The sequence below is a fragment of the Numenius arquata genome, chromosome 9 (assembly GCF_964106895.1).
Source record: "Numenius arquata chromosome 9, bNumArq3.hap1.1, whole genome shotgun sequence".
In the NCBI taxonomy this organism is placed as follows: domain Eukaryota; kingdom Metazoa; phylum Chordata; class Aves; order Charadriiformes; family Scolopacidae; genus Numenius; species Numenius arquata.
In genome coordinates this window covers 33,796,731-33,824,384 of record NC_133584.1, presented here as the reverse complement: position 1 = coordinate 33,824,384, position 27,654 = coordinate 33,796,731, and the positions used below count along the sequence as shown (strand labels likewise).

Below are 27,654 nucleotides of genomic sequence, written 5' to 3'. Positions count from 1 at the left end.
AGGTCCATGTCCTTCCTATATTGAGGGCTCCAGACCTGCACACAGTACTCCAGGTGAGGTCTCACCAGAGCAGAGTAAAGTGGCAGAATCACTTCTCTGGATCTGCTGGCAACACATCTCTTGATGCAGCCCAGGATGCGATTGGCCTTCTGGGCTGCAAGTGCACACTGCCTGCTCGTGTCCAGCTTCTCGTCCATCAGCACCCCCAAGTCCCTTTCCTCAGGGCTGCTTTCTAATACCTCATCCCCCAGTCTGTATGTATCTCTTCTATGATTCTATGATTCTTAAAAACATCATGCATGTTATCAGTTGCAACAACAAAATCAGATCATAAAAATATAACGAGAAATAGTGGATAATTACTAAAATGAAACTCAAAACTCAGCTGATCTGGTAGCTCCCCATGCTAGCTGGGTGGGCTTCCTACTGGCTTTAGGAAAATTTGGCTGTCTTAGAAATGACAAAAAGCTAATTTCAGAAGGTAGTTTCTTTGTTTTTAGTAAGAAGATAGAAGCTTTTATTTAGAATACGTTAGTAAGTACAAACCTTCAGTCTCTAAATCACATTCAGAAGCATTTTGCAGCTTTTCTATATTAAAATCATGTGAGTTCTGATCACAGTTTTTCATTATTACATATTTTGACCAAAATACTGTTGCCTGCTGTGTAAACAATAATTCCTAAACCAGGTACGCTCTACTTGCATATATTACATTCAGTGCCCTTTAATACTGAGGGATTGTTTTACAAATATGATGTACATTTCAAAACTCTTCTGCTTTATTTCAAAAAGCTGTTTTTCTGTAGGTGTTCCTAAATGATTCTGAAAGTCTATTTCTGTTACTTATGAATAGTAATTTCAATAATATCCCAGAACAAATGTTTGTCTATATATACACGTGTCTGTAGGTTGTGTTTTTCCCTCGTGATTAAGATTCTGAAAGTTTATTATGTTCCTTCAGAGATGGGGGGCTCTTACAGTACAGCGATGTTTGCAGTTAATGTTACTGAAATAAGTGATTTTGGGGAAGGTATAGATGAACAGGATTGAATGATAACTAATTTAGTTCTGATCATTAACTTTGCACTGAAAAATCTCAATTTAAATAACCAAAATTTCAAAGTAAATTAATTTTCTTCTACTATTGTAACTTCTACTGATATTTTAAAATTACAGCTTAAGAGCTATAAGAATTTGAGCATGTTTTGAATATATGAAATAGATATTGTATGAAGGGTTTACCACAACTTTTACATTGTATTCAGATATCCGTTGTCCTTTCTCATAGGATTTACCTGATAGTATTCAAGTAGGTGGCAGGATATCTCCTCACACTGTCTGGGAGTATGTAGAGAAAATCAAGGCTTCGGGGACCAAGGTAAGCATTTTACATATGGAAGGCTTGCTGTTCAACATACATCCTGCTCACACTAAAGATCTTTTTATTTTTCCTGGAATGTTTGTGAAATAGACGACATTTTAAGGATAGGTAACTGATGGTTATGTCGAACGCGATGGATGGTGGCTGATGGTGTTCGTTTTCTTACTATCTAACCGTAACCTGTCATTTTCTGTATAAGAATACTTGTATTTCTTTGAGACGGCAACTCCTTGTGAATGTTTGGACACCGCTTCACGTGTCTCGAGTGCTACTCTTCAGTTTCGGTACTGTTACAGTATTCAAAGCCAGCTCAGTGGTCCTCTGCTGGACTTGTCCCACTGTATGCAGGTTGTCCTTGTGCTGGGGAGCCCAAAACGAGATAGTGTTCTCCAGATGCTCTCTCGCAAGTGCTGGGTAGAAGGGAATAGTCATTTCCCTTGGCCTGCTGGCGTCTCTGGTTCTGACACCCAGCACGCAGTGGGCCTTCTTGGCACGGACACGTTGCTGGTTCACATCCAGCTTGTCCACCAGGACCCCCACATCCTTTTATGCCAAGCTGCTTTCCAGCGAGTCTGTCCCTGGCGCGTGGGGTTCCTCCATCTCAGGGAGCAAGACTTTGCATGTGCCTTTGCTGACCTTCCTGAAGGTCACCCCTTGCTTTCAGCCTGCTGAGGTCCCTCTGAACGGCAGCCCACGCTCTTCAGCATGGTGACCCCTGCCTCTAATTAGGTGTCATCTCAGTTTTGCAGGGGGTCTCCTGTCCCATCTTCCGGGTCGCTAATTAAGCCATTAAACAGTATTAACTCATGAGCTGGGCTTTGGTCATCATTCCAGCATCCAAATACTGATTTTTTCCCCCATTATTATTGTGTCTGTTCTCAGACACAGCAAAGCTTTCGAGTAATGTTAAGGGCGGGGAGGGGAATAATTACTTGGAAGCTGGCATGCTTCCCTAAAACTTGTTATTTAGCTGGCTGATAAAATGTTGCTTTTTTGTTATGCACTGTAATTCTTTTTTTTTATATTATTATTCTAAATGTTTTTTATTCGTTTTCTCCAGTTTTCCTTAATTATTTTTGTCCCTGTCACTGCTCCTTCCGTCTCCTCTGTTTTTCTCTGCATTCTTTTTCTCCTCTTCTAAACTGTGCTTCTAAATAAAGAGCAGTCACTAAAACAATTAAAATTTCAGAGAAAAACGTATCTGACCATCTTTTTTTTTTCTCTCTCATTGTACGCAGGAGATCTGTGTAGTTCGCTTTACCCCTGTAACTGAAGAGGATCAGATATCCTATGCGTTGCTGTTTGCCTATTTCAGCAGCAGAAAACGCTATGGTGTAGCGGCCAATAACATGAAGCAAGTGAAAGATTTGTACCTCATCCCTTTAGGTTCCTCAGATAAAGTCCCACATCATCTCGTGCCTTTTGATGGGCCTGGTAAGTACAACTTGGAATATGGAGCTTGGATATCAGAAGGCTACTTAAAGAAGTTTGCAACAGAAATATAAGAGAAAGTTAAAGTTAAAAATGCCAGCTCTTCTGTTTAAACATGTCGTGAGTTTTCCATGGTATTAATTAGCTTCCTTGAAAAGACCTTAACTTCCCATTATAAGGTTATTCTGATACTCTAAAATACTGTTGTCGAAAAAATTACAGTGTGTAACTTTGTTTCGTGCCTACTACGTTCTTCCTCTAACTCAGGTGGCTTTGTAGGTTACAATCTCAGTAAATTCAGTGACGCAAGTCAACTATGACAGTAGTCATACTGTTTTCTAAATTGATACTGTAACTTTAAAATATTTTTCATTATTTTTCATTTTAAAGTATTTTTCATTATTTGAAATGTACTAATTACTTTTTTCTCAAGAGTTCCAAACTTCCTTAAAAAAAAAAAAAAAAAAAGGCACGGAAAGTTGAAAAAGCAAGCAGACCAGGAAGAGGAGGTCCTGAAACGGCTCTCAGTTGTTCTCCTTACACCTGAGTTGTTTTGTATCAATTTATTTTGGTTATAAAAACGTGTGGATCTTTTCTTCTTTTGAGATAGGCAGGGCTTGAAACAGAGGATGAGCTACAACTCATAATTTTACTTTTTTTTTTTTTTTTTTTGCAAGAATCTAAATTATACTGAACAAAATCCATGGTGAAGAGATAGCTATTAGTATGCCTTGAAAGGCAGTGCCTTCCTGGAATGAGGGAAGCATTTTGGAAAGTCACTCTTGGTAAATCTTTGAAGAAGTGTGTCTAACACAAATTGATTAGGAGACTTTGTGGTTGCAAATGTGCTATTTGCCTTTTTTTTTTTTTTTTTTCCCCCTTCTGTTAGCAGACTGTAGCCGTGTTAGACTAATACGGGGTTTAAGTTCTGTGCTTTCTCTTCCGTGACTAGATATTCTATATCTGTCTTGTATTCTGTATTTGGAAGTTATAGTGGGTGATACGGTACACTCCAATTTTAACTTGCAGTGTTTGAAGTAATAATTTTTATGTTGGAAATACATTTTTTTTGATTAAGTGTTGTTTGTTATGTTTAATGATGGAGATTTCAAATGTTGTAGAAGGAATACTTTCTATAATATATTGTTAAGAGTGTGGGGATTATTTTTGTTAAAGTGATTGCCTTAACCAGAACATAAGGAGATGATACATTGCTGTTACAATTTTTTACAGGGATTGAAATACATCGACCAAATTTATTACTGGGATTGATAATTCGCCAGAAAATGAAGAGGCAGATTACTGCTGTTGCAAGTGTTACTAGTAGTTTTGTGGATGAAGCTTCTGAAAGTACCTTGAGTAACCTGCCACCAGAGAAGAAAAGCAAGCCAAGCAAACCTGATGTCTCCCATCATGAGTTGGCACTAGAAGAAGAAGAGGAAAATGATTTTTTCAATTCCTTCACAACTGTGCTACACAAGCAGAGAAATAAACCTCAGCAATCTAATATAGAAGATGTTCCAGCAGTTATTGAACCATTGGTGGAAAGTAGCAAACACGAACCACCGAAGCCTCTCAGATTTCTTCCTGGAGTCCTGGTTGGATGGGAAAATCAGCCTTCTACTCTGGAGCTCGCAAATAAACCATTGCCCGTGGATGATATTCTCCAAAGCCTGTTGGGTACAACAGGGCAGGTGTATGAACGCAGCAAGTCAGAAACGAGTCTCAGTGAAGACATACCATTATTAAACGAACAAGCAACCCTAAAAGAAGAAAACATGGATGTTGCTGAGGTAACTACTGAAGCTAGTGAAGCAAAGACCAGTTTGGATGATCTGCAAGAATCCAGTAACGCTGCTGTGACAGGGGATGCAGCAGCTGTAGGGACCTCAAGTTCTGCAAGAAGTGCTGGATCTTTGATAGGGCTGAGTCTTAAGGGAAAACCTCCAGATGTCTCCACAGAAGCATTTTTAGCAAACTTATCTGCTCAGTCACAGAATAAAGAAGCTGAAGAAAGTAAAGAAAATGACCCAAAGCGGCAGTTACCTGACAAGGATAGCGTTGCACAGGAAGTTAGAAGGACCGCAAATTCCAGCTTTTCTTCTTCCTCATCAAATGCAGGGAAAAAACCCAATGAGAACAACAGTAATGTAGGCTCTGCTGAAGGTACCACTGCTAATACCTCTAAATCACCACCATTTATTAATCTTAAGAGAGACCCAAGACAGGCAGCTGGACGAAGCCAGCAGACTAACGCTCCGGAAAACAAGGAGGGAGACGTTAGCAGAAATGAAGACCGACAGAACGCTACAGGAAACGATCAAATGGAACCAGAGAATAAACAATCCTCTGGAGAAGGGGGCCTAAACCTGTATCAAAGTGATGCGCAAACCAGTGAGACGCAGTACAGTTCAACTGTAGCAAAAGCAGATAACGCGGGCGCATCACAAGCAGAAGACACCAGACACTCGCAGGAGGATGCACTGATGCAAAACATTGAAACGGTGAACTCGTTTAGAAGAGGACCAGCAGGAACTTCATCTCATTTTGAAACGGAAAACTCTTCCCGTTCGGAATTTATTTCCAAAGTCCCAAGCCCTATTACAAGTGGCAGCTTCCCATCTGTTAGACCTCTGCAGCAGAATTTTCAGCATCCTAAATCTAATCCGCCTGGATTTCAGTTTCAGGCTCCTGCGCCTCATAACTTCCCTCCACAAAACAACCCTATGTTTGGATTTCCTCCTCACTTACCACCTCCACTCCTTCCTCCTCCTAGCTTTGGCTTTCCTCAAAATCCGATGATGTCCTGGCCGCCGGTAGCTCACTTATCAGGTCAGCCACCACATTATGCCGGACCCATCGCACCAGGGCTGCCAGTGGCTCACAAACAATCAAGATTTTTGGGGCCAGAAAGTTTTTTTCAGACTAAAGACAGTAGGAGACCAGAAAGACGCCACAGCGATCCTTGGGGCAGGCAAGAACAGCATTTGGAGAGAGGGTTCAGTAGAGGGAAAAATGATCAACATAGACAAAGATTTTACAGTGAATCCCATCACCAAAAGAAAGACAGACACGAAAAAGAGTGGAACAATGAAAAATACTGGGAGCAAGATTCTGAAAGAAACAGGCGCAGAGACAGAAACCAGGAAAAAGAGAGAGAGAGGAAGAGTAGAGAGGAAGGACAGAGAGACAAAGAAAGATTGCGATCTCCACACAGTGATAGGGCTGCTGATGGAAAAAGCCCCAGAGAGACTAGAAATCCAGAAAAAAAACCAGAGAAGCCTAAAAGTGAAGATCAGGCTCATGAAAAAGATAAGGAGAGGGAGAAAAGCAAAGAGAAGCATAGAGAACGAGAGAGTGAAAAGAACAGAGAGAGACATAGGGACCACAGTGACAGAACTAAAAGCAAAAGGTAAAAAGATGCAGGCAGTCTTCGAAAATCCTATTTAAATAAACTGTTAGAGTAATGTCATAAAACTTTGTATAAAAAAAAAAAAAAAAAAGCCTGCTAGGATGGTGCCATCTTTTTTTATTCAGTGTTGGTGTTTTGCAGAAACAAGTCTGTGTTTTGGTACCACTCAATGTACCAATACTCATCCTTTTTTTCATTATACCAACTATCGCTAGAAGTAGGAGTTTAATATTTTTAAAAATTTTACATTGCTGTATATTCAAAATTTTAAAGATTTCTTTTATTAATATGCAATAAAGGCTTAGAAATTTTCTTAGCTGATGAAGTTGGCTTTAGTCAAGTCTGCAATATAGTCGCTGCCTTTGGTAATTTGTGCTCTCTTCTGTTTTAAGATGCTCTGATAATTTTCAAGGTGAATTTCATACAATAACCTTCTTTTTAAATTGCACTGTTTTTAAAAACTGTAGCAAAGCCTCAGAATCCACACACATTACAACAAAATATGATACTGCTCCGTGGTGTGAAGAGTTGTTTTTTTTTTTTTTTAAGAAAAAAAATTATTCAGAGTACAATAAAACAATTCAAGTGTATTTCGTTAGTTTTTCAAGTATTTCCTAAGCATCTGAAGCAGTTTGTGACCAGAAATTGGAAGGCTGAGCTGCTCGAATGTTATTGCTTTAAACTGCACTTGTTTTAATAAGAAAGCATTTTAACCTAAATTCTTGAGAATATGATTTGTAGTAGTAAATTCATTTCTCCCACCATTTTCCATGCTTCAAAAACTTGAATACCTAAGCTTGTACATTACTTTGTGTTTTGCTATCCTTTTTACTGTAAAATGTAAATATTTTAAGGGATATTTTGATTCTAAAATGATAAAACTTTCTCACATACTGTGTGTGTTTGATTTCGTAGGTGTGGAACTGTAGGCTAAATGACTAGAGCAGGCTGGCTTACAGAACGCCACGTTTGCTGTACGTGTCATGGCTCGGTCGTTTCGAGTTCGGGGGGGCGGAGAGGGGGGGCAGATGGGCTGAACTGGGTTTGTCCCATTGGGACTTCAAGTAAATTGGTATTTTGTAGTGACTGCCATCCACTGATGAAGAAAAAAAAAAAAAAAAAAGAAGCAAACCTGCAAACAAACTAAAATCTCCTGCTTTTATACTCCTTTAAATACACTGGTCATTTTCCATTTTCTTGAGTCTGTCAGAAACAACAAAAATGGTCCATCATATAAAGAAAAATGTAGGTTTATTATTCTGGTTTTCAGTGTTTTGTTTTTCACTTTGAATACCTGACCTTACGTACTGCCATAGCATTTTGCTCTTTGCTGTAGAAAAGCCTCTTTTTTTTCCAGGAAGGTCTTTCCAGTTTGACAACACACTAACTGTTAGTTTTAATTACGAATATATTTTAAGGTAAAATTTCATTTGAATACCTTGCAGGTGAAGGTTCGTGGTCAAATTGACTAAAATTCAAAATCTTGACATGGATAAAGGTAGGCTTTTATTGAGTAATGTTTCTTGGACTCATAGCCGACAAGATTCATTAAAAAAAAAATCCTCAGATTGTTAGTAGCCAGAAACAATATTTAAACTTTTAACTTCTATAGGGTGATTACATGATGTGATTAAATTAGTCTTTTCCAAATTAATTCCATGGTCTGTCTAGCAGCAGTGCCACTGAATATATCTGGTAGTATTACGCATGTGGTGGTGTTTAAATATTTACATTGGGGTTCTTTGAGGTGTAGAAGTGCAGCAAAGCATCGTCCTGGTTTGTGGAGTAAGTTTTAAGTTGGGGGCTCTGCTGGTGAGGATTTTCCTCTGACCTGTTCAGAAGGAGTCTGCTCCCGCTCTGCTGGCGATCCCTCTCTCGCATTCCCATCCATTTGTGCTCTAAAAATAAACTGGGAGCAATGAAAATGGCAACTGTCTGTATGAAATGAATCCTTTCTGCCAGAACTACCAGAAATAATTTGTCTGGAAAGAGTATGTAAATATTTTCCAAGTTTGCCAAGCGCTTTCCTCCCTACCTTTTTTATGTAGAACCCAAAGAGAGCCACGGTAGAACAGCTTTTGAGGGAGAGTTTTGTTAAGAGCTTAAATTAATGAGTGACAGTTTCCAGGATTTGGTCCTAGAATCGGAGTTAGTGCAATGGGAATAAATCCCACTACTGCAGGAATAAAGGATGTTGTCTTCTCCGTTGCCTTCGCTCGCCCTCCTCCCAACACTCGTGTTAGCTGGAAGCGCCCCAATTACTCGTTCCTTGTGTCACACTGAATCACTGCTGGGACCACAGAAAGCAGCGTGCGCTGGTGAGGAGCTGGCAGTACACCAGCAGCCCCAGAGAGAACAGGGTAAACCCTAAATAACGCTCCCTTCCCCAGCATCACGTGGCCATAACAGGCCCTCCTCAGAGGAACTAGAAGAGGAGAAGAACCTGGAGCCGGCTCAAATGCCGAGAGGCCTTTGTGAGCTGCCTGTTGGGAAGAGGGGAAGAAGGTCTGTTGCATCGGGCTGGTCGCTTGAGGGCTCGGAGCCGCTGAAGAGGATAGGAAGAACCTCACAAAGATGTGTGCAGCTGCTTATTTACAACATCTCAGGGTAATTCCATCTCCCACCCCTCCACCACCTTTGTTATCTTCAAGTCATCTGTAACTGACTTGGCAGCGCGTTCGTTGCTCCGTACTGGTTGTGGTTATGTGGAAATGAAGGTGTGACACCTGCTTTTACTGCGCTTAATTGACTCTACTTTGTAGCTGCTGTGTGAAGAGACAACAAAAATGTATCAGAAATAGTTAGGTGTTTCTGATGGGTACCCACTGAAGGCTTGTGTTCAGAGAATTGCCACGCACGGAGGTGATGGTTCATTACGCGCTTTTGAGCAATAGTGAAGTAAAAAAAAAAAGATAGGAATCAATCACTTCTATTTTTATTTAAGTATTTTACTTCTACGGTAAGCCAGCAGTCAAATGAGAAAATGTAGATACCATCATAAATCATTTGTTTAAGCACATTAAAAATGTCTTGATTTATTTTGGTTTTATTGCTCACGAAAGTGTAGAATTATAACTGAGCTTTTTCAGAAGGAAGAGAGTTTTTGCATTTGTGTATGAAGAACTCTTTTTATTTTTAGGTTATAAATTAATGAAAAATATAGCGATGGAAATTCAATTTATTGTGGCCAAAACCTTTGTCTAGTCAAATTTCAAAATCTCATTTAGGGGCATGTAAGCCAGAAGGGTTTTGCTAAAGCAAAGCAGTTCTTAGACTTTCTGGTTTTGAAGCTGTTAGCAATAGCAGTTATTTGCCACGTTCCCACATTCCAGTTGTAAATGGTTAAACCAACAAGTTTTCATGTAATCAAACAGGGGAGACCTCTGCTGGAGGAAAACAGCAGGCGTATTTTTAGATCTGTTCAGTAATGAAGTAAAATACCTTTTCTGCTCTTAAAATGATTCTTCGTTAAGTGTCATATTTTAGTGTGAAGACAGGCCATAGTTCTACGCTTTTAGGTATGTGCATAGGCGATAGATGGAGACTCAGACGGGAGGGAGAACAATTTTGTTACCTGCAAGAGAGTCTTTGTGGACTGAAGTAATTACAGCTGCTGTGATTTTTAAAACTCTCATTCCAATAAACCTGCGCTTTTTGGCCAAATAAACCTTTCCTTCCCCCCAGTTTCAGTTTTTACACTTGACCTTAATATTATGAATTAATATTACAAAACCGTAAAAGAGAAGCTCTGCATTCTGATAGAAATTAAGAGTTTTGGAGACACAGGTAAGTTGTCTGTTCTCATAAAGCAAGAAACACCACCGATGGCTGATGGTTGGCTTTATGAGCTAATTACTACCTATTTGTCTACAACACTATTTCCAACGCAATAAAGAAAAATTCTGTGGAGTTCCACGTTATTTTGAAGGAAATACTAATGAGTATATATAAATAATTACACAAGTACAATGTCTGCTCGCATTTTAGATATGATACTAGTGCTTAACGTTTAAAAAAGGAATTAGGGACAATTTTATGAAGTGCTTTCCTATGTTGGTTCCTGAGTCTGACATTGCCAGTTAACACAAGAAACGGTGGGAAAAGGAAATTAATCACTTTTTAAAGAGTCTCAAGCAGTTCTTCAATTAATTTCCATAATTTCCATTGTAAACATTATACCCTTCTGCTTTCATTAGCTGAATCTTCTTAGAGTCTTGGAAGAGCACAACATCTTTAATTTTACCAATGAATTCCTTCTGAAAAAGCCCCGTAGTGACTACATGGACTTCCCTGCCAATTTCGAACCCTCCAAAATAACAAATGCCACCGTAGTTTAAAGCAGTGTATTTTCTGTGTGGATCGATATCTTCAAACACAATTAGCTCCTCATCAAGATACACCTTAATACAAGTTTGGTTTTGAACTACAGTAACGAAATGCCATCTTTCGTCGCAACAGGCGGAGTATTTGCTGTGAACTAGAGGAACGGAGATTCTTTCTCCGAGATTAACCACAACTTTTAATGTTCCATTGGCAAGACCAATGGCAAGGAAATCATTGTCTTCATCTTCACCTTTTCCCATCCATGCTATTAAGCCTTCAGTTTGATTGGTAGTAAAATTTAAAGAGATGCGGCTGTGCTGGAGGTCTCTTCTTCCATAATAAGGATCCGTGTATTTGATGTAGGAGTTGCCGACGAACTTTGCTATAAAAAATTGGGTTTTGCTATCACAGTACTTACCTGACCAGCCCAGGGCGCATATGCAAATATAAGAAAACAAAGTAGGTTGAGGAATACAGAGAGCCTGAGCCCCACACCTGTTGTGTGAGCAGTGAATAGATTGTTCACACGTGCTCCCTGTCCACTCTTGTGGGCAAGAACAAGAAAAGCCCGAGTTTTCAACGTGACATGTTGCATTATTTTTGCACACCGTGTACCCACACGCTGTTCCGTCACAGTCACCCACGTTGGCTCCACCTTTGGGCTCAGTCACGGTAAGCTTCAGCTCCCTGTTGTTTACAACCATTTCTCGTATGCAGCCGGTGAAACCTGTGGGTTCGTTTTCTACTGCCATTGAATTAACAAGGTTTAAGGAGGACACCCCTCCAACAAAAAAATCTGTGTGCGTGTCCAGCGCGTTCATTCCGGGACTGGCTTCTCGAGTAACGTTAATGCCATCCAGGTCCAGGTAGCCTTCATTACCAACTCTTCCTGCTTTGAGTGAATGCCATGTGTCTCCATTGGCATAGACCTTCTGAGAGGTCTGTAGGATGACTGTCTTGTCTCCGAGATTGTAGCGTAACTGTATAAATCCATTTACTAATGATATACATAAAAAGTCACCTGTAAAAAACAGAATAAAATAGTTTTACTTTTTAGAGGCAGCACACTGAAGAAGAGCATGTTCATAATCCTGATGCTTTCATGCCCCCGCTTCCCCAGTTCAGTAACTTATGAGAATCGTAGAATCATAGAATGGTTAGAGTTGGGAGGGACCTTAAAGATCATCGAGTTCCAACCCCCCTGCCATGGGCAGGGACACCTCCCACCAGACCAGCTTGCTCAAAGCCCCATCCAGCCTGGCCTTGAACCCCTCCAGGGATGGGGCAGCCACAACTTCCCTGGGCAACCTGTTCCAGTGCCTCACCACCCTCACAGGAAAGAATTTCCTCCTAATATCTCATCTAAATCTCCCCTCTTCCAATTTAAAACCATTACCCCTTGTCCTGTCACTACACTTCCTGACAAAGAGTCCCTCTCCGGCTCTCCTGTAGGCTCCCTTCAGATATTGGAAGGCTGCTATGAGGTCTCCCTGGAGCCTTCTCTTCTCCAGGCTGAACAACCCCAGCTCTCTCAGCCTGTCTTCATAGGGGAGGTGCTCCATCCCTCTGCTCATCTTCGTGGCCCTCCGCTGGACCCGCTCCAACAGGTCCCTGTCCTTCCTGTGTTGAGGACTCCAAAGCTGGACACTGTATTCCAGGTGGGGTCTCACGAGCGCAGAGTAGAGGGGTAGAATCACCCCTCTATTATTATTGTCAGTAGCCTTGTTCCACCACCATGTATAAGTGACACAAAGGGAAACGTTCCCTGATGAGCTTCTCCTGGCCTTTGGTTTTGTGGTTTTTTTTTCATTATTGGAAACTGAGGTCATGTTTGCTTCAAGCCCAGCCCTCTGAAAAGCTCTGCTTTGGTGCAGAGACTGGATAAACGGGAAGTAGGAGAAAACAGGATAACTCCAGCATCCAGGGAACACGAGTTCCCGTGAAAAAGAATCAAGTTTTGGCCAACTTACAAATGCCAGAACGCTCTCAATTTTCATACGCTGAATAAATGTTTGATGGATTTGTCGGTTTAATGTTGGCACCAAACATACCCTGCCTTCCCTGAAGCTGCTTTTTGCAATGGGGATGTTTTTGGGTTTGATGATCTGGCAGCTGTAGGAACAGAGGAGCGTTTTACTGAGTTGTTCTTCTGGAGGCCTCCGTGACAGGAAGGATTAGGAGGGAGTTATCTTTTCTTCTACTACCAGTGTTTCTGGCCTTACAAGCAATGTGAAAGGAGACAAAGTACCACGTCGAACTCTGCTTACAAACATGAAGCAGAAAAGCCGGGAGAGGTTAGGAAACAGGAGCTGGAAGGAAGGTGTGTGAGGGCAGAGATGGAGCCATAGGGGAAGGTGACAGGGAGGCAGAAGAAGACAGAAGAGTCTGCAAATGGAAGTCACATTTTCAATTTATGTTTGCCCGTGCAATTTTGACTTTTTTTTATAGTGCTTTTGGAAACAGTAGGCATAAAGTTGTTAGTTTTTGAAAAAGTAAGTTTATCAATTTAATAGATAAATATGTTCGTTAAATTTGAATGTAAGCTTAATCTCCTGATAGTTACCAGTAAAACTGATTTTTATTTTACTAATGAAGAAATACTTCTAAATTTGGAAAGTACAATTCCCTTAAAGATTCAGCAGGTGGACCAGTTAGTAGAATGATGAAGTTTGCTTTCTTAGGGTTTTAATTTTTGAGTTTATCTAATCCTTGAATTACATTGCCTTTAGTGAAGTTAAAAAGGAATGGCTTAATTTAATGGTGAGGGGTCTAGAGAACAAGTCATACGAGGAGAGGCTGAAGGAACTGGGCATGTTTAGTTTGGAGAAGAGGAGGCTGAGGGGGGACCTCATTGCCCTCTACAACTCCCTGAAAGGAGGGTGTAGAGAGGTGGGTGTTGGCCTCTTCTCCCAAAGGAATAATGACAGGACCAGAGGAAATGGTCTGAAGTTGCGGCAGGGGAGGTTTAGATTAGATATTAGGAAGAATGACTTTACTGAGAGGGTGGTCAGGCCCTGGAACAGCCTGCCCAGGGAGGTGGTGGAGTCACCATCCCTGGAGGTATTTAAGAAACGTGTAGACGTGGCACTTCAGGGCATGCTCTAGTGCCCAAGATTGTTGGGTTGGGTTTTTTTGTGTGTGTGTGGTTGGACTCAAGAATCTCAAAGGTCCCTTCCAACCATGAAGATTCTGTGATTCCGTGATACTGGAGGCTTGTGAAAGTTACTAAAATTATACCTCTCTCTTCAGCAATCGTTCGGGTTCCTGTTCAGGCAGGGTGGAGATGTTTCACTTGTGTTAGCTGCTGCAGAGCATGTGCTTCCTGCCTCACCTTCCCTGCCCCAGGCACCCACAGGAAGATTGGGAAAGTGGCTCTTCCTACTTCCAGCTCCAGCCCAGCTATGGCAGAGCGCTTCCAGAATTCTAGCTTGCTAGTTTCAGTTGTGATGATCTGTTTCACTTTCCTGCGTTTAGTGTTCGAGTACCTTGTTTGTTTCTACTTTTTTTCAGAAAATGAATGCAATTCTCTTTGCTGTCTAGGAAGAAGGAGAACATCTGACCAGGGTTACTCGCTCATCTGTCTTGTAATCGAGAGCTGGAGAAGCTGGAACTTCTCCAAGACTTCCTGGCTGGCAGGGAAGTGTTTTGGTAGCTTTGCACGTTTGACAATCACAGAATCACAGAATCACAGAATCTTAGTGGTTGGAAGGGACCTTTGAGATCATCGAGTCCAACCACATTAAAAAAAAAAAAACCAACACACAAACAAACAAAAAAACACAACACACAAAACCAAACAAACAACAACCCCCCCCCCAAAAAAAAAAAAAAAAAAAAAAAGCACCCACCAACTAAACCCCACACCCACAACCTCACACACAACACCCCACCACAAACCAACAATCCCAGGCACTAGAGCATGCCCTGAAGTGCCACGTCTACACGTTTCTTAAATACCTCCAGGGATGGTGACTTCACCACCTCCCTGGGCAGGCTGTTCCAGTGCTTGACCACTCTTTCAGTAAAGTAATTCTTCCTAATATCTAATCTAAACCTCCCCTGCCGCAGCTTCATACCATTTCCTCTGGTCCTGTCGTTATTCCCTTGGGAGAAGAGGCCAACCCCCGCCTCTCTACAGTTTCCTTTCAGGTAGTTGTAGAGGGCAATGAGGTCTCCCCTCAGCCTCCTCTTCTCCAAACTAAACATGCCCAGTTCCCTCAGCCTCTCCTCATAGGACTTGTTCTCCAGACCCCTCACCAGCTTGGTGGCTCTCCTCTGGACACGCTCCAGCACTTCAATGTCTTTCCTGTAGTGAGGGGCCCAAAACAACACAGCACTCGAGGTGAGGCCTCACCAGTGCCGAGTACAGAGGCACGATGACTTCCCTGCTCCTGCTGGCCACGCTATTCCTGATACAAGCCAGGATGCCGTTGGCCTTCTTGGCTGCCTGGACAATGATTGGTCTGAGATGACATTAGAGACCAGTGCTTCAGTGATGTCTAGAAAAAAGTGGACACAGTTTCAGCAGTTGGTCATAGTGCTTCTGACTCAAGCCCAACAATGTCAGTTGCTAAGGTACTTGCAGTGAGTTCTGGAATCTTATTTAGTTTTATTACAAGAGCAAATCTGTGTTACCACATCTACTGTCTACAAGGTAAAGAGAAGTTATGGCTGAGTACTCTGGATTATCTTCTAGAACAGATTTGAGGCCACTCTTTAAATTGGAGTAACTTTCTTTTCTGCTCGTTGCAAACAAAAACTTTAAACTTTCCAATTTCAGCTCTCCCTGAGGCTCTCAAGGCACTTTCTTACTCCCCTATTTAAATCATCTTTCACAGATGGCTTGCCATTTTAGTCCACAAGAACAGCAGAACGTTGGGATAAATTTTATGATGTGGATGTTGATCCCAAGGTTCAGCTCAGTATTCCTCCATGAAGCATGTCCTGCTATAGAATCAAAGAATCATGGAATCATAGAATCATAGAATGGTTTGGGTTGGAAGGGACTTTAAAGATCATTGAGTTCCAACCCCCCTGTCATGGGCAGGGACACCTCCCACTAGAGAAGGTTGCTCAAAGCCCCATCCAGCCTGGCCTTGAACCCCTCCAGGGATGGGGCAGCCACAACTTCCCTGGGCAACCTGTTCCAGTGTCTCACTACCCTCACAGGAAAGAATTTCTTCCTAACACCTAATCTAAATCTCCCCTCTTCCAATTTAAAACCATTACCCCTTGTCCTGTCACTATATCTCCTGACAAAGAGTCCCTCTCCGGCTCTCCTGTAGGCTCCCTTCAGATATTGGAAGGCTGCTATGAGGTCTCCCCGGAGCCTTCTCTTCTCCAGGTACCTTCTCTATAGGTACTACTCAGCGGGAAAGTGGCTGACAACATTTTAGGATTCCAGTGTGAAGCGCTGTGTTGTCACTGTCCATGAAACTTCCTCTCAAAGTGCAGGCAAATTAAGGGGCTTGTCTTTGTTCCTCTTCACTTTAGCAACCAGTGACATTTTCATACGCCCCGTCTCTGAGGGACGAGTTGCACAGCTGAAGCCTGTGCAGGCCCACGCCATCATAGGAATTGCATCACCATTTTTAACAAGCGGCATTCTTCCCACTGAATTTCTCCTCTCAGCAGTCATAGTACGGGAAGCAAGGTGGTTTCCACTCTTTCAGTTTAAGCATCAATCAAACCTCTCCCATACAACTGTAACTGGGGCCAAACACCTTTCTGAGGAAGTTTGCTTTTGTTGAGCCTGAAGGGCATGACGTCCTCAGTTTTTCCAGGACTAGAGTTTATAGCTGGTCCCTGCTTTCTAGAAAGCATGACCTACACACAGGACATACAGCTTTGCTTAAAGCTTTTTAGATTAGCGTCTCATCGAATATGGGCTATTTATCCACATCAGTAGTGTCACAAAAGAAGCAGAGACTCCTGAGGTAGGCACTCACAGTCGCTTACGACTGTTGTGAACAGTCGTTCTTTTGTTGTGCACACCAGTCTTTGCCCAACCTGTGGAGTGGTGTGTAAGGAGCTGTAAGGAGCTGTCAAGGCAACCTGTATCACTAAGGTTGAATCTTCTTTAGAAATAGGCTATTGAAGTTTAGCTGTGGCTTGAAACTGCAACATGCCGAGACCCCGCATGTTGAACAAAATCTTCAATGGTCACAGCATGCGGTTCTGTTCTGATGCACCTTCCTTGTTACAGTAAAACAAAAAGAAGAGGGGTTTTTTAATAGTCTAAATGCTAAAAGATTGTTTCCTTGTCTTCTCGGGGGAAAGGGATTTTGTAGTGGGTGTTGCCTTAAGGAAGGAACTGTTTGTTCTGGAGTTAAAATAGCACTTTTACTTGCAAACCCCAGTTCAGGGTTTTCACCAAATGACTGAAGGTCAAAGTTGCTCCACCCCAGGGTGGATTGTCTCTGTTCCATAGTAGAAGCCAGCACTCCAAAGCAGGTATCAATTTTAATTTATCACTTTAATTTTCAGATTCTCATTGTGTGCACAAGTCTTACCTGCTCCCACATCAGATGTCAGCGTTCCCAGAAGCCAAGTCAGCTCTATGTCCTGAGCAGTCAGTTCCTAAAACTAGGAGTTAATGAAAAGTCTCCTACAAGTCCATCGGACTATGGCTGCGAGATGTGGATTATCAACGATGCTATCTGTTTATATGACTTCTGATGGTGAATTCCGAATGCATGACAAAAATTTTCAGCTTGCTACTTTTCTGAATAAGTATGCAAGTCTGTAAGCCTGTTGGTTGCAGTCACCCAGTCAAGATTTTAATTGTCCCAAATGGTGACAGTGCCCTTCATGTTCAGCCTTTACCGAGACACGCAGGCGTGTCTGTGTATCCCCGTCTTGAGAGATGATGCTTAAGCAGTACCCGGTCACCATGTTTTTATGTCACTGCAGGAAACTCATCTATGCTGTAACGTGTCAAAACTTTGTGGAGTGTGAAATGCGCACGAGGAATGCTGCGCTCTTCTTTGAGGTGTCCTGTTCGTGCCAGAAGCATCGCCGTGCGTAACAAGCACGATAGTGTTAAATTTACACAGCTGTGTTGGGCAGAGACCTCTGCAGTTACTGCCTTCACTATCAAATCTGCCTAAATCCAATATACGATGTCAGAGGATCTTTGGCTGACAGGCCATGGGCAGGGAGGGTATCCTGGATTGTATTTTTAACATTTCTCTTTCAGGGTCTCTTCCCCACAGTGATGCAAAGTCTGCCTTTGTGCTCCGTGTGTATGCGTGTAAGGCAAAGCCTTTATTACCTCTTAAAGTACTTGAATTTATTCCTACATTTCACTGCAACTTGGCAATAAGAAGGATTTCCCACTAGTTTTTAAGGTGAAAGGAGCTTCCAGAACATCTTTTTCAATAACTTTGGAAACAGTGGATGCAATCTTCAGTGGGTTCCACCATTTCGATGCCGTTGTCATGTCCCCAGCGATAGAGATGCAAGTCTCTCTAAAGGCTCCCCGTGTGCTCAAAGCTCACTGATTAGTTTCTGGACTACTGAAGGTGATTCCTTTACAAGGACTCATAAGACATCTGATGCTTGTCCTTTTTCTCATCCTCTGTTACCAAATTGAACCCTCTGCTGTCCTGGTGATGGAGGCTTTGATGTGCCAGTTGCTTCAGCAGCTTCTGCAGGGTAGGTGTCTCAAGAGCTCTAGGCAGTGGTTTCCTGGTTACAGAATATCTATTGTCTGGGTTCCTCCATCCATTTCAGAGCCCTGAGGCAGCATCTCTGGATATATATTTGCTGGCCTCAGTCTATGCCTTCTGTTGCTTTTACTTCACCTTTCCATCTTCTCGTTCATGGCCAGAATGTCAGTTTCTATCATAGAATCATAGAATCACAGAATGGTTAGAGTTGGAAGGGACCTTAAAGATCATCGAGTTCCAACCCCCCTGCCATGGGCAGGGACACCTCCCACCAGACCAGGTTGCTCAAAGCCCCATCCAGCCTGGCCTTGAACCCCTCCAGGGATGGGGCAGCCACAACTTCCCTGGGCAACCTGTTCCAGTGCCTCACCACCCTCACAGGAAAGAATTTCCTCCTAATATCTCATCTAAATCTCCCCTCTTCCAATTTAAAACCATTACCCCTTGTCCTGTCACTACACTTCCTGACAAAGAGTCCCTCTCCGGCTCTCCTGTAGGCTCCCTTCAGATATTGGAAGGCTGCTATGAGGTCTCCCTGGAGCCTTCTCTTCTCCAGCCTGATCATAGTTGTATCAGGTAGTGTTTCCTCCCTTTCCCTTCCACCTTCTTTTTCAGAAACCGTTATTGATCATTGGCACCATCTTGGTGACAGAGTCAACATCTGAACCTGATCTTCTTATAAGCAGTATCATTCAAGGGAATCATTCCCAGTTAATGAAACCTATTTCAGTGGGTTGGTTTCAGTATGTGCTCATCTTCACTCAAAGTTGACCTCTTTAAGCCACCATAATAAAGAGCCTGTGTCTCCAGCAGTATTATTGCCTCTTGTTGGTACGGTGCATCCTATAACCATCGTAGCTCCAGATGTATTTTTGCTCACTGCTCTTTCCTGCCTTGCTGAATTCAGTTCACGTTGCTTTCCTGCTTCCTTTTTTCATCATTCTGTTCTTCACAGTTTTCCCTTCAGCCAGCTACCCTGTATGATTTGCCATGGACCCAAATCACGTCCTCTTGTGCTGTGACCTTTATGTACCATTCCAGAAGCAGATTTTTTTTCAGCTAGTAGGGGTTGAAATAGCCCTGTCAGCCTCCAGGCTGAATGGCTGTACTCTGTGGCCAAGGACGGTGACGCACTGTGGTCTCCGCATGAGAGGAAACCTAACTGACCAGTAGCTGTCCTTCACAGCTGGTCTCCTGCACATTTCCAGGAGCCAGAATAAAGCCCAGAGCCAAGGAGAGAACGTAAAGCAGAAGAGGGAGGGCTATAAACAGGTAGAACACGGGAAGAAAGGACAGAGAGATGAGCCTTATTCCCACCCTTCTGCAGCCTCTGCCGCTGATTGTTAGCCAATAATACATCAGCATGGTTGAAGTTTGTTGTTAATGGCTTAACCTCTCTCTTTTGTTGCCTTCCTTGTCTTTAGGGGTTTGTTTACCTTGAGCCTGTGTTTGCCATGGTCTGAGCGCACGTACCCCGCCAGGTATCAGTCAGCTGACAGGTGACAGCAGCTTGTTGCAGCTGCTGGAACTTGATCTTTTTACCTCGTGGTGCCCATGCACCCTTACAGGAGCCATCCATGGATATGTTTACTTGGATTATTACAAAATGATTCTACTCTGTGTATGGAGCCACATCTCACAGCTAATGCAAGACTGAGAACACACTTCAAGCCAAGCCTGTAAATCTCTCAAACCATGTAAAAAAATCTCTGTGGCAACAGGTAGGTTCCACCACCGCTTGGAGCACCATCCCAGAGCAGAAGGGCATAACTAGGATCCAGAACCACCCTTCAGACAAAATGATGCTCCCACATCTAGAAGGAGTGGGTCATTATCTCTTTCTAAGTTAAACCATTAAGCCTCACCTTTCAAAAATGCTGCTTTCCTTTCTTGAAGACATTTTTTCACAGAATCCCAGAATCACATGGGGTTGGAAGGGACCTCTGGAGAACATCAGATCATCTAGTCCAACCCCCCTGCCAAAGCAGGTCCACCCAGAGCAGGTTGCACAGGAACGTGTCCAGGTGGGTTTTGAATGTCTCCAGAGAAGGAGACTCCACCACCTCCCTGGGCAGCCTCTTCCAGGGCTCTGCCACCCTCACAGGAAAGAAGTTCCTCCTCGTGTTTAGGTGGAACTTCTTATATTCAAGTTTGCGCCCATTTCCTCTTGTCCTGTCCCTGGGCACCACCGAAAAAAGACCGGCCCCATCCTCCTGACACCCTCCCTTTAAGCATTGATCAGATTTCTGCTTCCTTCAGTCACCACTGTCACCCTGGAATGTCTTGGCAGCTAGAAATAGCCACCGTCCTTGAGCAACCTCAGTTTGCCAGTCTCAGTTTCGGTTGGCTTGCCAGTGGCAAATGGGTAGCAACAACACTTCATGTGCAACAGATTTAAATACAACGGGGGTGTCTGTTTTGTCACACAGATAGCTGGCAACTCTGCTTCCCACAGTGCTAATTCAGTCCATACAAATTATCCCAAAACTAGTCACAAAGCAGAAATGATGTCCCTGTTGGCTAAGGAAACACGGCTGCCAAGAGAAAAGACTTAACTGCTCTAAGTTTCTGTTCTAAAAGGGGGTGGATAATCAATTTGTTTCTGATTAGGGAAACAGTGCTCCTCCCTTGTGGGCTTATACAGAAATTCTGAATTTTTCCAGAAGATTTTTAGTTCAATTCCGTGATTCAGTTTTCAGCATAAACAATGTCTTGGAAAACCACGCGGACATCACACACCCATACTGGCTGCCTCTTCTTTTCAGGCTTTAGGGTTTTGAACTGAAATACCTTAAATAGCAGGAGTTAAATTTTTGAGGATTTTCAGACCAGGTAGGTAACATAATCCTGTTAAAGACAGACAGAGCCCTGCTGTTGCAAATGTGGAGTATTAAATTTAGCGTGAGTCATCCCATTCTGTTTATTAACCTGACTTCCTTCTTAGTCACCCAGCATCACTGTTCTTCCTCATCCCGTTGGGGAGCAAACCTTTCCATCACCCTGGCCTGAGCTCTGGAGCAGTGCAGACAGTCTACAGCATATTCCACCTCCACGGATAAATGTGAAGTGTCAGGAATGCTATGACTTAACAAAAAAGTGATGCTCCTTATTGCCTTTTACCCAGTATATAGAGTGGTCACGATGTAAATAGACCGAATTATACGTTGCTCAAGCAGTAGATGAGCATCCAGCAAACCTGTCTGAATTAAAGGCTCTTTATTCAACAACTCTCATTGGTAGAAATAGGATACACTGCACTTGAGAAAATGTGAAGCCTTTTCGCGATGCTCTGCTGAACCCCATGAGAAAGCTGTGTTCTTTGCAGAGACCTCGCTCAGCAGCAGCGCATCCAACTGCCTGCATCTCCCACATTTCTTTCTACCTCCTTGGCATAAAGCAAGTAATCAAAGGCGGGGTGGGGGGTGGGGGGGGGTGGGAAGTCCCCTTCTCACTCTATCTGCAAATTTCCAGACTAAAATACTCATACACAGCTCACTTGTTAGGTTTCCCCCCCGCCCCCCCAACTCATTATTAATATAACTAGCCACTTAAAATTTTGCAAAACTTTGGAAATTATTTTCATAGGGGGCTGCAGAAATCAATACTACCAGACTTAAAGTCACGATACACCTTCAGAAACGGCTGAAAAAGCATGAAAACCAGTGACTGACAGAATTACAGGAAATTCTGCTAACAGGTGAAGATTCATAGGATGTTTTGCAATTCATGCCAATTGGCCAGGTACTTAAATGTGTGTACTGAAGTAATCATCACAACATTAGAGGAGTGGAGGCTGGAGCCAGCAGATCAGCTTTCCAGTAAGGAGACTGCCCACCCACGCACCCTTTCTAGACATGCAGGTCATGGTCTTTGAAACAAACAAAGCGAGAAGGAAATGTTTCGCTGTAAATCTCATGTTTATTGCTTCAGCTCCTGAAGGTTTTCTTTTTGATGATGGGAGGACTTTTTGGTGGGGTTTCTCCCCCGAAGGGAGAGTCCCAGCGTAGTGTTTACATGCGTGACAAGCCAAGCCAACATGTAACTGTGCGGTTGTGAGATGCTACGACTTGGTATTGTAGCTAAATTAGCTGCATCGTCAGAGCTCATTTCTTTCGTTTTTTTTTTTTTCTTTTTTTTTTCTAAAAGAGCATTGCCTAGTGAGGAAAAAAAATGTTCTAATTATTTCCAATTAAAAAGGAATTTTAGAAAAAAAAATCCTGTGGTTTCGGCAATCAATTTATTAAATCTTACATAACGGTGTAAAAGAAAAGTCTTTATATAAAGTGCTTTCTAAACTAATCCTCAGCAGAAAGCTCTTTCACATCTGCTGGCTGCTAAGAATACTTCTGAGTCTTTCATGAGTCTAATTCTGTCTGGATTTGACAGGATTATGTGAAGGCAAAAAATAAACAGCTAGACAATTAGCTTTTCCTAAACCTTTCAAAACTTCAGGACAGTGAAAATAGGAGTAGGAAAGTTGTAAAGAAATTAAATTACTCTATAGATGACATTTTTTGTTTTGAAATGAAATTGATATGATTCTAGAATGTGATTTAAAGAAAATATTCCTTCCTGTGCAAAGTAAATGTTCACGAATGGCAACAGAAGAAGGACATGCTCATGCTAAACCACTCTTTGCCCAAGTTAAACAGACTTAGCCCTCTCCTTGGTGCTTCCAAAGAGACATTTAATTTCTTTATATGCTAGCTGCTGCCATCACCTCTGACTACTCTTTTGAGAGCGAGCCCTTTTTCTCTTCTATTTTTCATGGCCCACGTAATGCTTTAGTTTATACAGGAGAGAACTCTTCACGGAGTATCTCAGAATTTGGCCTGTAAGTGACAGAATTATAAAAGATTCATTGTAGAAGACAGAGTTCTTTGCAAATGAATGTATTTGTATTACAGATGTTCCATATATTTTTTCTTTGAAGCTGCTTCTCCATATGCGGTTGTAATTAGAAAAAGGCAAAGAGGAGGTGCCAGTCGTGTATGATGGATTATCAGTCCTACCGAATAGCAACCTGCTAAAACATCTGTTTATGGAATAAGAAGGTGGTAAATTTGGCTGATGTGTGTTTAGAAACAGGCTTGGCCGAAGGATGTTTACTGAAATGTCTCAAAGCTCTAGGCTTTGAAGAAAGGTAAGTAAAAACACATGACAAATAGTTAAGTGCTTTTTCTTTGTCATATGAAGACCCATTTTTGCAGAATGCACTGCTTCATGCAAGTGGAAAATTTGCTCCAAGATCATGCTATGAATGATATGTAATGCTTCTGTTTAAAAGTGCGCCAGACACCATGCAATATAAAGATGAAATATGTTAATAAAGTAATTACAAAAAATTTACACCTTTAAGAGTAAATTTTAAAATGCATTTAAACTGGTTGGCAAATTGTGCTTTCTTTCCATGAAGTTTTAGGAATGTTAACACCGTAAAGTTTAAAATATTTTTATAAAAAGTAGAAAAATTGTATTTAGATTTGTTTTTTTTTCATTCTGCGTGATCTGTCACATGCAGAACGGGTATGCTTTGTGCGCTGCACCAGCAAGCTTTGCAGCATGACATAATAAACAGTTAAACTTCTGATGAACATTGTTAGCTCTCTCACAGTATGCCCACTTTCACTTCACTTGTTTTTAGGTTGCTTTATTTTTGGTCATTTTAAAACAATGGGCCAAACGCCAGGACTGTGAATCCCGGTGTAGCTGCACTGAAGCTGTGGGAGCAGTATTGGGAAGCGGCTGTTGAAAAGCTGGCTGCGGTTACTTTTCAGGGGGAAATACTTTCCTGAACCACTTCGTTAAATACTTGCTGGCTTCGGACTAATCCAAAATTTTGTTATGCATGTTTCCTCTTATGAACTTGATTATTCACAGTTCAAAACCCAGTCACTGTGGACAATGAGTTACAGAGACGGAATGCCCGAATAGATGAATGCGCTGCCTTTCTTTTCCAAAAGAGCACCTGGTTGTACAATAGCAGCAGAATGGCATCTCCTTACCCGAGCGAGCACCCAAACGCTGTGCAGTGTAAAACAGGATACCGTCTGGAGACAGAGGCTGAAACTGTAGTTTGATATGGGTCTTATGCCGGATGTAAAAGGGTGCAAATGACATCCATGACGACTCATTACTTCTGAAAGATGGATCACTAATGGAAATACCTGAAAAATACAAGAGGAAATGCCTTCTGAAAGATATTTTGAGAGGACCGCGTTATTATGGCACCAGTTGTCTACAGTTATTCTGTATAGGTCATGATTAGGGGCCTGGAGCATCTCTCTTACAAGGAAAGGCTGGGGGACTTGGGTCTTTTTAGTCTGGAGAAGAGCAGACTGAGGGGGGATCTGATCAATGCTTATAAATACTTAAAGGGAGGGTGTCAGGAGGATGGGGCCAGTCTTTTTTCAGTGGTGCCCAGTGACAGGACAAGAGGAAATGGGCACACACTGGAACATAATAACTTCCACCTAAACATGAGGAGGAACTTCTTTCCTGTGAGGGTGGCAGAGCCCTGGAAGAGGCTGCCCAGGGAGGTGGTGGAGTCTCCTTCTCTGGAGACATTCAAAACCTGCCTGGACACGTTCCTGTGCAACCTGCTCTGGGTGGACCTGCTTTGGCAGGGGGGTTGGACTAGATGATCTCCAGAGGTCCCTTCCAACCCCATGTGATTCTGTGATTCTGTAATTGCTGTACATAACACTTCCAATTCTTCCCTTTCCAAAAGACTAAAAATAACCTAAATATAGAATAAAACTTAGATAACAGCAAATCAATGCCATTTTGTCTTCTGTGTGCCTTATTTTCATGAGCAATTCAGCCTGTAGTTGTAATGCAAAATAAACGTGATCTTGTTAGTATTCATTTTCAAATAAGTGTAAGTGTAGATTTTATATTGTTTAAAAATTCAAACACAAAATAATTTTTCAGGAGTCAGAATAAACATCTATTTCTTCACCATACAGATGAAACCCTTTGTGGAGGATTTTTAATGAACTGCTTTGTGTGTCATTAGAATGTACATTTTAAGTGTAAGGAGTTCATTAATTGCTGCTGAAATTTGTTATTAGGGGAATCATACTGAGATGCTTGATAATTCAAATTGTCCTATCTTATACCGAAATGGAGCACAGTCACCTGATTACAGTGAAGAGACAATGCACATTTTTGAGCTATACACAACTTCATTGTTCTGTTTTACCACTTCTCTCCGCGCTGATTGTTCATACACCCCTAAGAAATCAGGCTGGTTAAAATTCCTGCAGCCAACTGGTAATTGATTGCACTTTTCTGTGCTGTTTGTGTCACTTTAAACTGTTCCCCACTTTTCCCACTATAACGACATCGCATATTTGAGACATAATTATATTAGTTACCAGCTAATTCATTATCGTTTGATTGTTTGTTTGCCATATTTGTGGGTTCACTGGAATAAGTCAGGCCATTTAGATTTGCAGGGTACATTTACACTGGTGTGTGATAAGCCCTTTTTACTCCTTAATTAACAGCAGCACTAAATGCCTGATGTGTAAGCGCTGCTCCCCTCCGTTTTCACAGTTTTCCTGCTGCAGTGCTGCTGTTTCTGTTAGAAGAGCCAGCATCGCTCTTCATTTTGGTGCTCCCGGTTTCACAGTTTTATAGTAGCTTGCCTTCAGTCAAATCTGAACTATTTTCTATGAACATAGAAATTCTATTTCTTGAACAAATCTATGTTCAAGATGTCCTCGCAGTGCATTCCTGGGCAACCTTATGCTGTCTTTCCACACTCAAGTTTTCTGCACAGCGTCTGCTCCTGAACCCACTTGCCACCCACCCGGTTCCCCCTTGTATTACTTATTGCACCTGGGCTGTAGTTATTAGGTTGGTGTGCAGTCAGCACAATGCAAGACTTTGTAATTAGTCTATTTTTCTCGGGCAGAGTGGCTGGAGCTGCCTGGCAGAAGAGGACCTGGGGGTGTTGGTCAACTGTCGGCTGAACATGAGCCAGCAGTGTGCCCAGGTGGCCAAGGCGGCCAACAGCATCCTGGCCTGTGTCAGGAACAGCGTGGTGAGCAGGACTCAGGAGGTGATGGTCTCCCTGTACTGGGCACTGGTGAGGCCCCACCTCGAGGGTTGTGTCCAGTTTTGGGCCCCTCACCACAAAAAAGACATTGAGGGGCTGGAGCGGGTCCAGAGAAGGGCAATGGAGCTGGTGAGGGGTCTGGAGAACAAATCTTATGAGGAGAGGCTGAGGGAGCTGGGATTGTTCCGCCTGGAGAAAAGGAGGCTGAGGGGAGACCTTATCCCTCTCTCCAACTCCCTGAAAGGAGGGTGTAGCCGGGGGGGGGTCGGTCTCTTCTCCCAAGTCACAGGTGATGGGACAAGAGGAAATGGCCTCAAGTTGTGCCAGAGGAGGTTGAGGTTGGATATTTGGAAAAATCTTTACACTGGAAGGGTTATTAAGCCTTGGAATGGGCTGCCCAGGGAAGTGGTTGAGGCACCATCCCTGGAGGTTTTCAAAAGACGGGTTGACATGGTGCTGGGGGACATGGTTTAGTGATGGTTTTTTTGTCAGAGTTAGGTTGATGGTCGGACTAGATGATCTTGGCGGTCCCTTCCAACCTAGATGATTCTATGATTCTATTTGTCACACAGCCTCTCTCAGAGTAGGGTTCGAGGTGTTCCTGGTGGGCTGTGTCCAGCAGATGGACGCACCATTATACGGGATCCAGATCTCTCGCCTGTTACCAGCGTAATGACTTGAGGATGCCTCTTAAATGGGCAGTAACAATACAGCTGGCCTTCGGGTTCATTTCCCCCCGCTAGACTGCAGTTAATACTTCTGAGGAAGGTATGTGGATTTAACCTCACAAATTCTCAGCAGGTCTAAAAGTAAGTTTTAATCTCTGGAATATTAAATATAATGGATTTATTAAGTGCTTGAATGATCAGAATCAGGCTTTTGATGAGCCTGGTTGTTATTTTTGACGAGCCATATTGTTATTCAACCTATGTATATATTCTCATGCAAACACACTACATATTAACAAACCACTCCCATCCCAAACATCATAACAGCTGTTATGATATCAAGGATGTGAAGGGTCTGTAACAATATACTACATAATATCAAAAATGTGAAGTTCCTGGCATCTATACTTAAAAGCTGAGAGAAATAATAATAGTTTTAAGAGTAGCAATTACCCTGGAAATAATAAAATTTGCTAAACAGATTAGGTGATGTAATTTATTTCACTAAAACTTATAAACACTGTCAGGTACAAAAGACACAATACTTCATAATTTTCATATGCATTTTTAGGTGCTTGTATTATTTTTTTTCAGTAGGGAAGAGACAATGTTCTCCATTAGTAGCTTATACCAATGTCTTCATATTTAAAAATCACTCAGAAATAATAATTCATTTTGTACACAGACATTTTTGCTTTATGCAT

The 27,654-nt window shown here is 42.3% G+C and overlaps 2 protein-coding genes across 3 annotated transcripts in view; one reads left to right on the top strand and one right to left on the bottom strand.

Moving 5' to 3' along the window:
• The window catches only part of PHF3 (PHD finger protein 3), a 44,849-nt gene extending 37,737 nt beyond the window's left edge, over nt 1–7,112 (top strand). For both annotated transcript variants that reach the window (XM_074154098.1, XM_074154097.1), the window contains exons 13-15: nt 1,289–1,378; nt 2,620–2,815; nt 4,046–7,112. In XM_074154098.1, the coding sequence (XP_074010199.1) occupies nt 1,289–1,378; nt 2,620–2,815; nt 4,046–6,228 (2,469 nt within the window). In that variant the 3' untranslated portion in view covers nt 6,229–7,112. The remainder of the gene's footprint in view (nt 1–1,288; nt 1,379–2,619; nt 2,816–4,045) is intronic.
• Nucleotides 7,113–10,369: 3,257 nt separating this feature from the next.
• Nucleotides 10,370–27,654, bottom strand: part of EYS (eyes shut homolog) — an 895,325-nt gene continuing 878,040 nt past the window's right edge. Inside the window, exons 48-49 of the mRNA XM_074153627.1 lie at nt 24,223–24,384; nt 10,370–11,568 (exon numbers count right to left, since the gene is read on the bottom strand). Of these exons, the coding sequence (XP_074009728.1) occupies nt 10,370–11,568; nt 24,223–24,384 (1,361 nt within the window). The remainder of the gene's footprint in view (nt 11,569–24,222; nt 24,385–27,654) is intronic.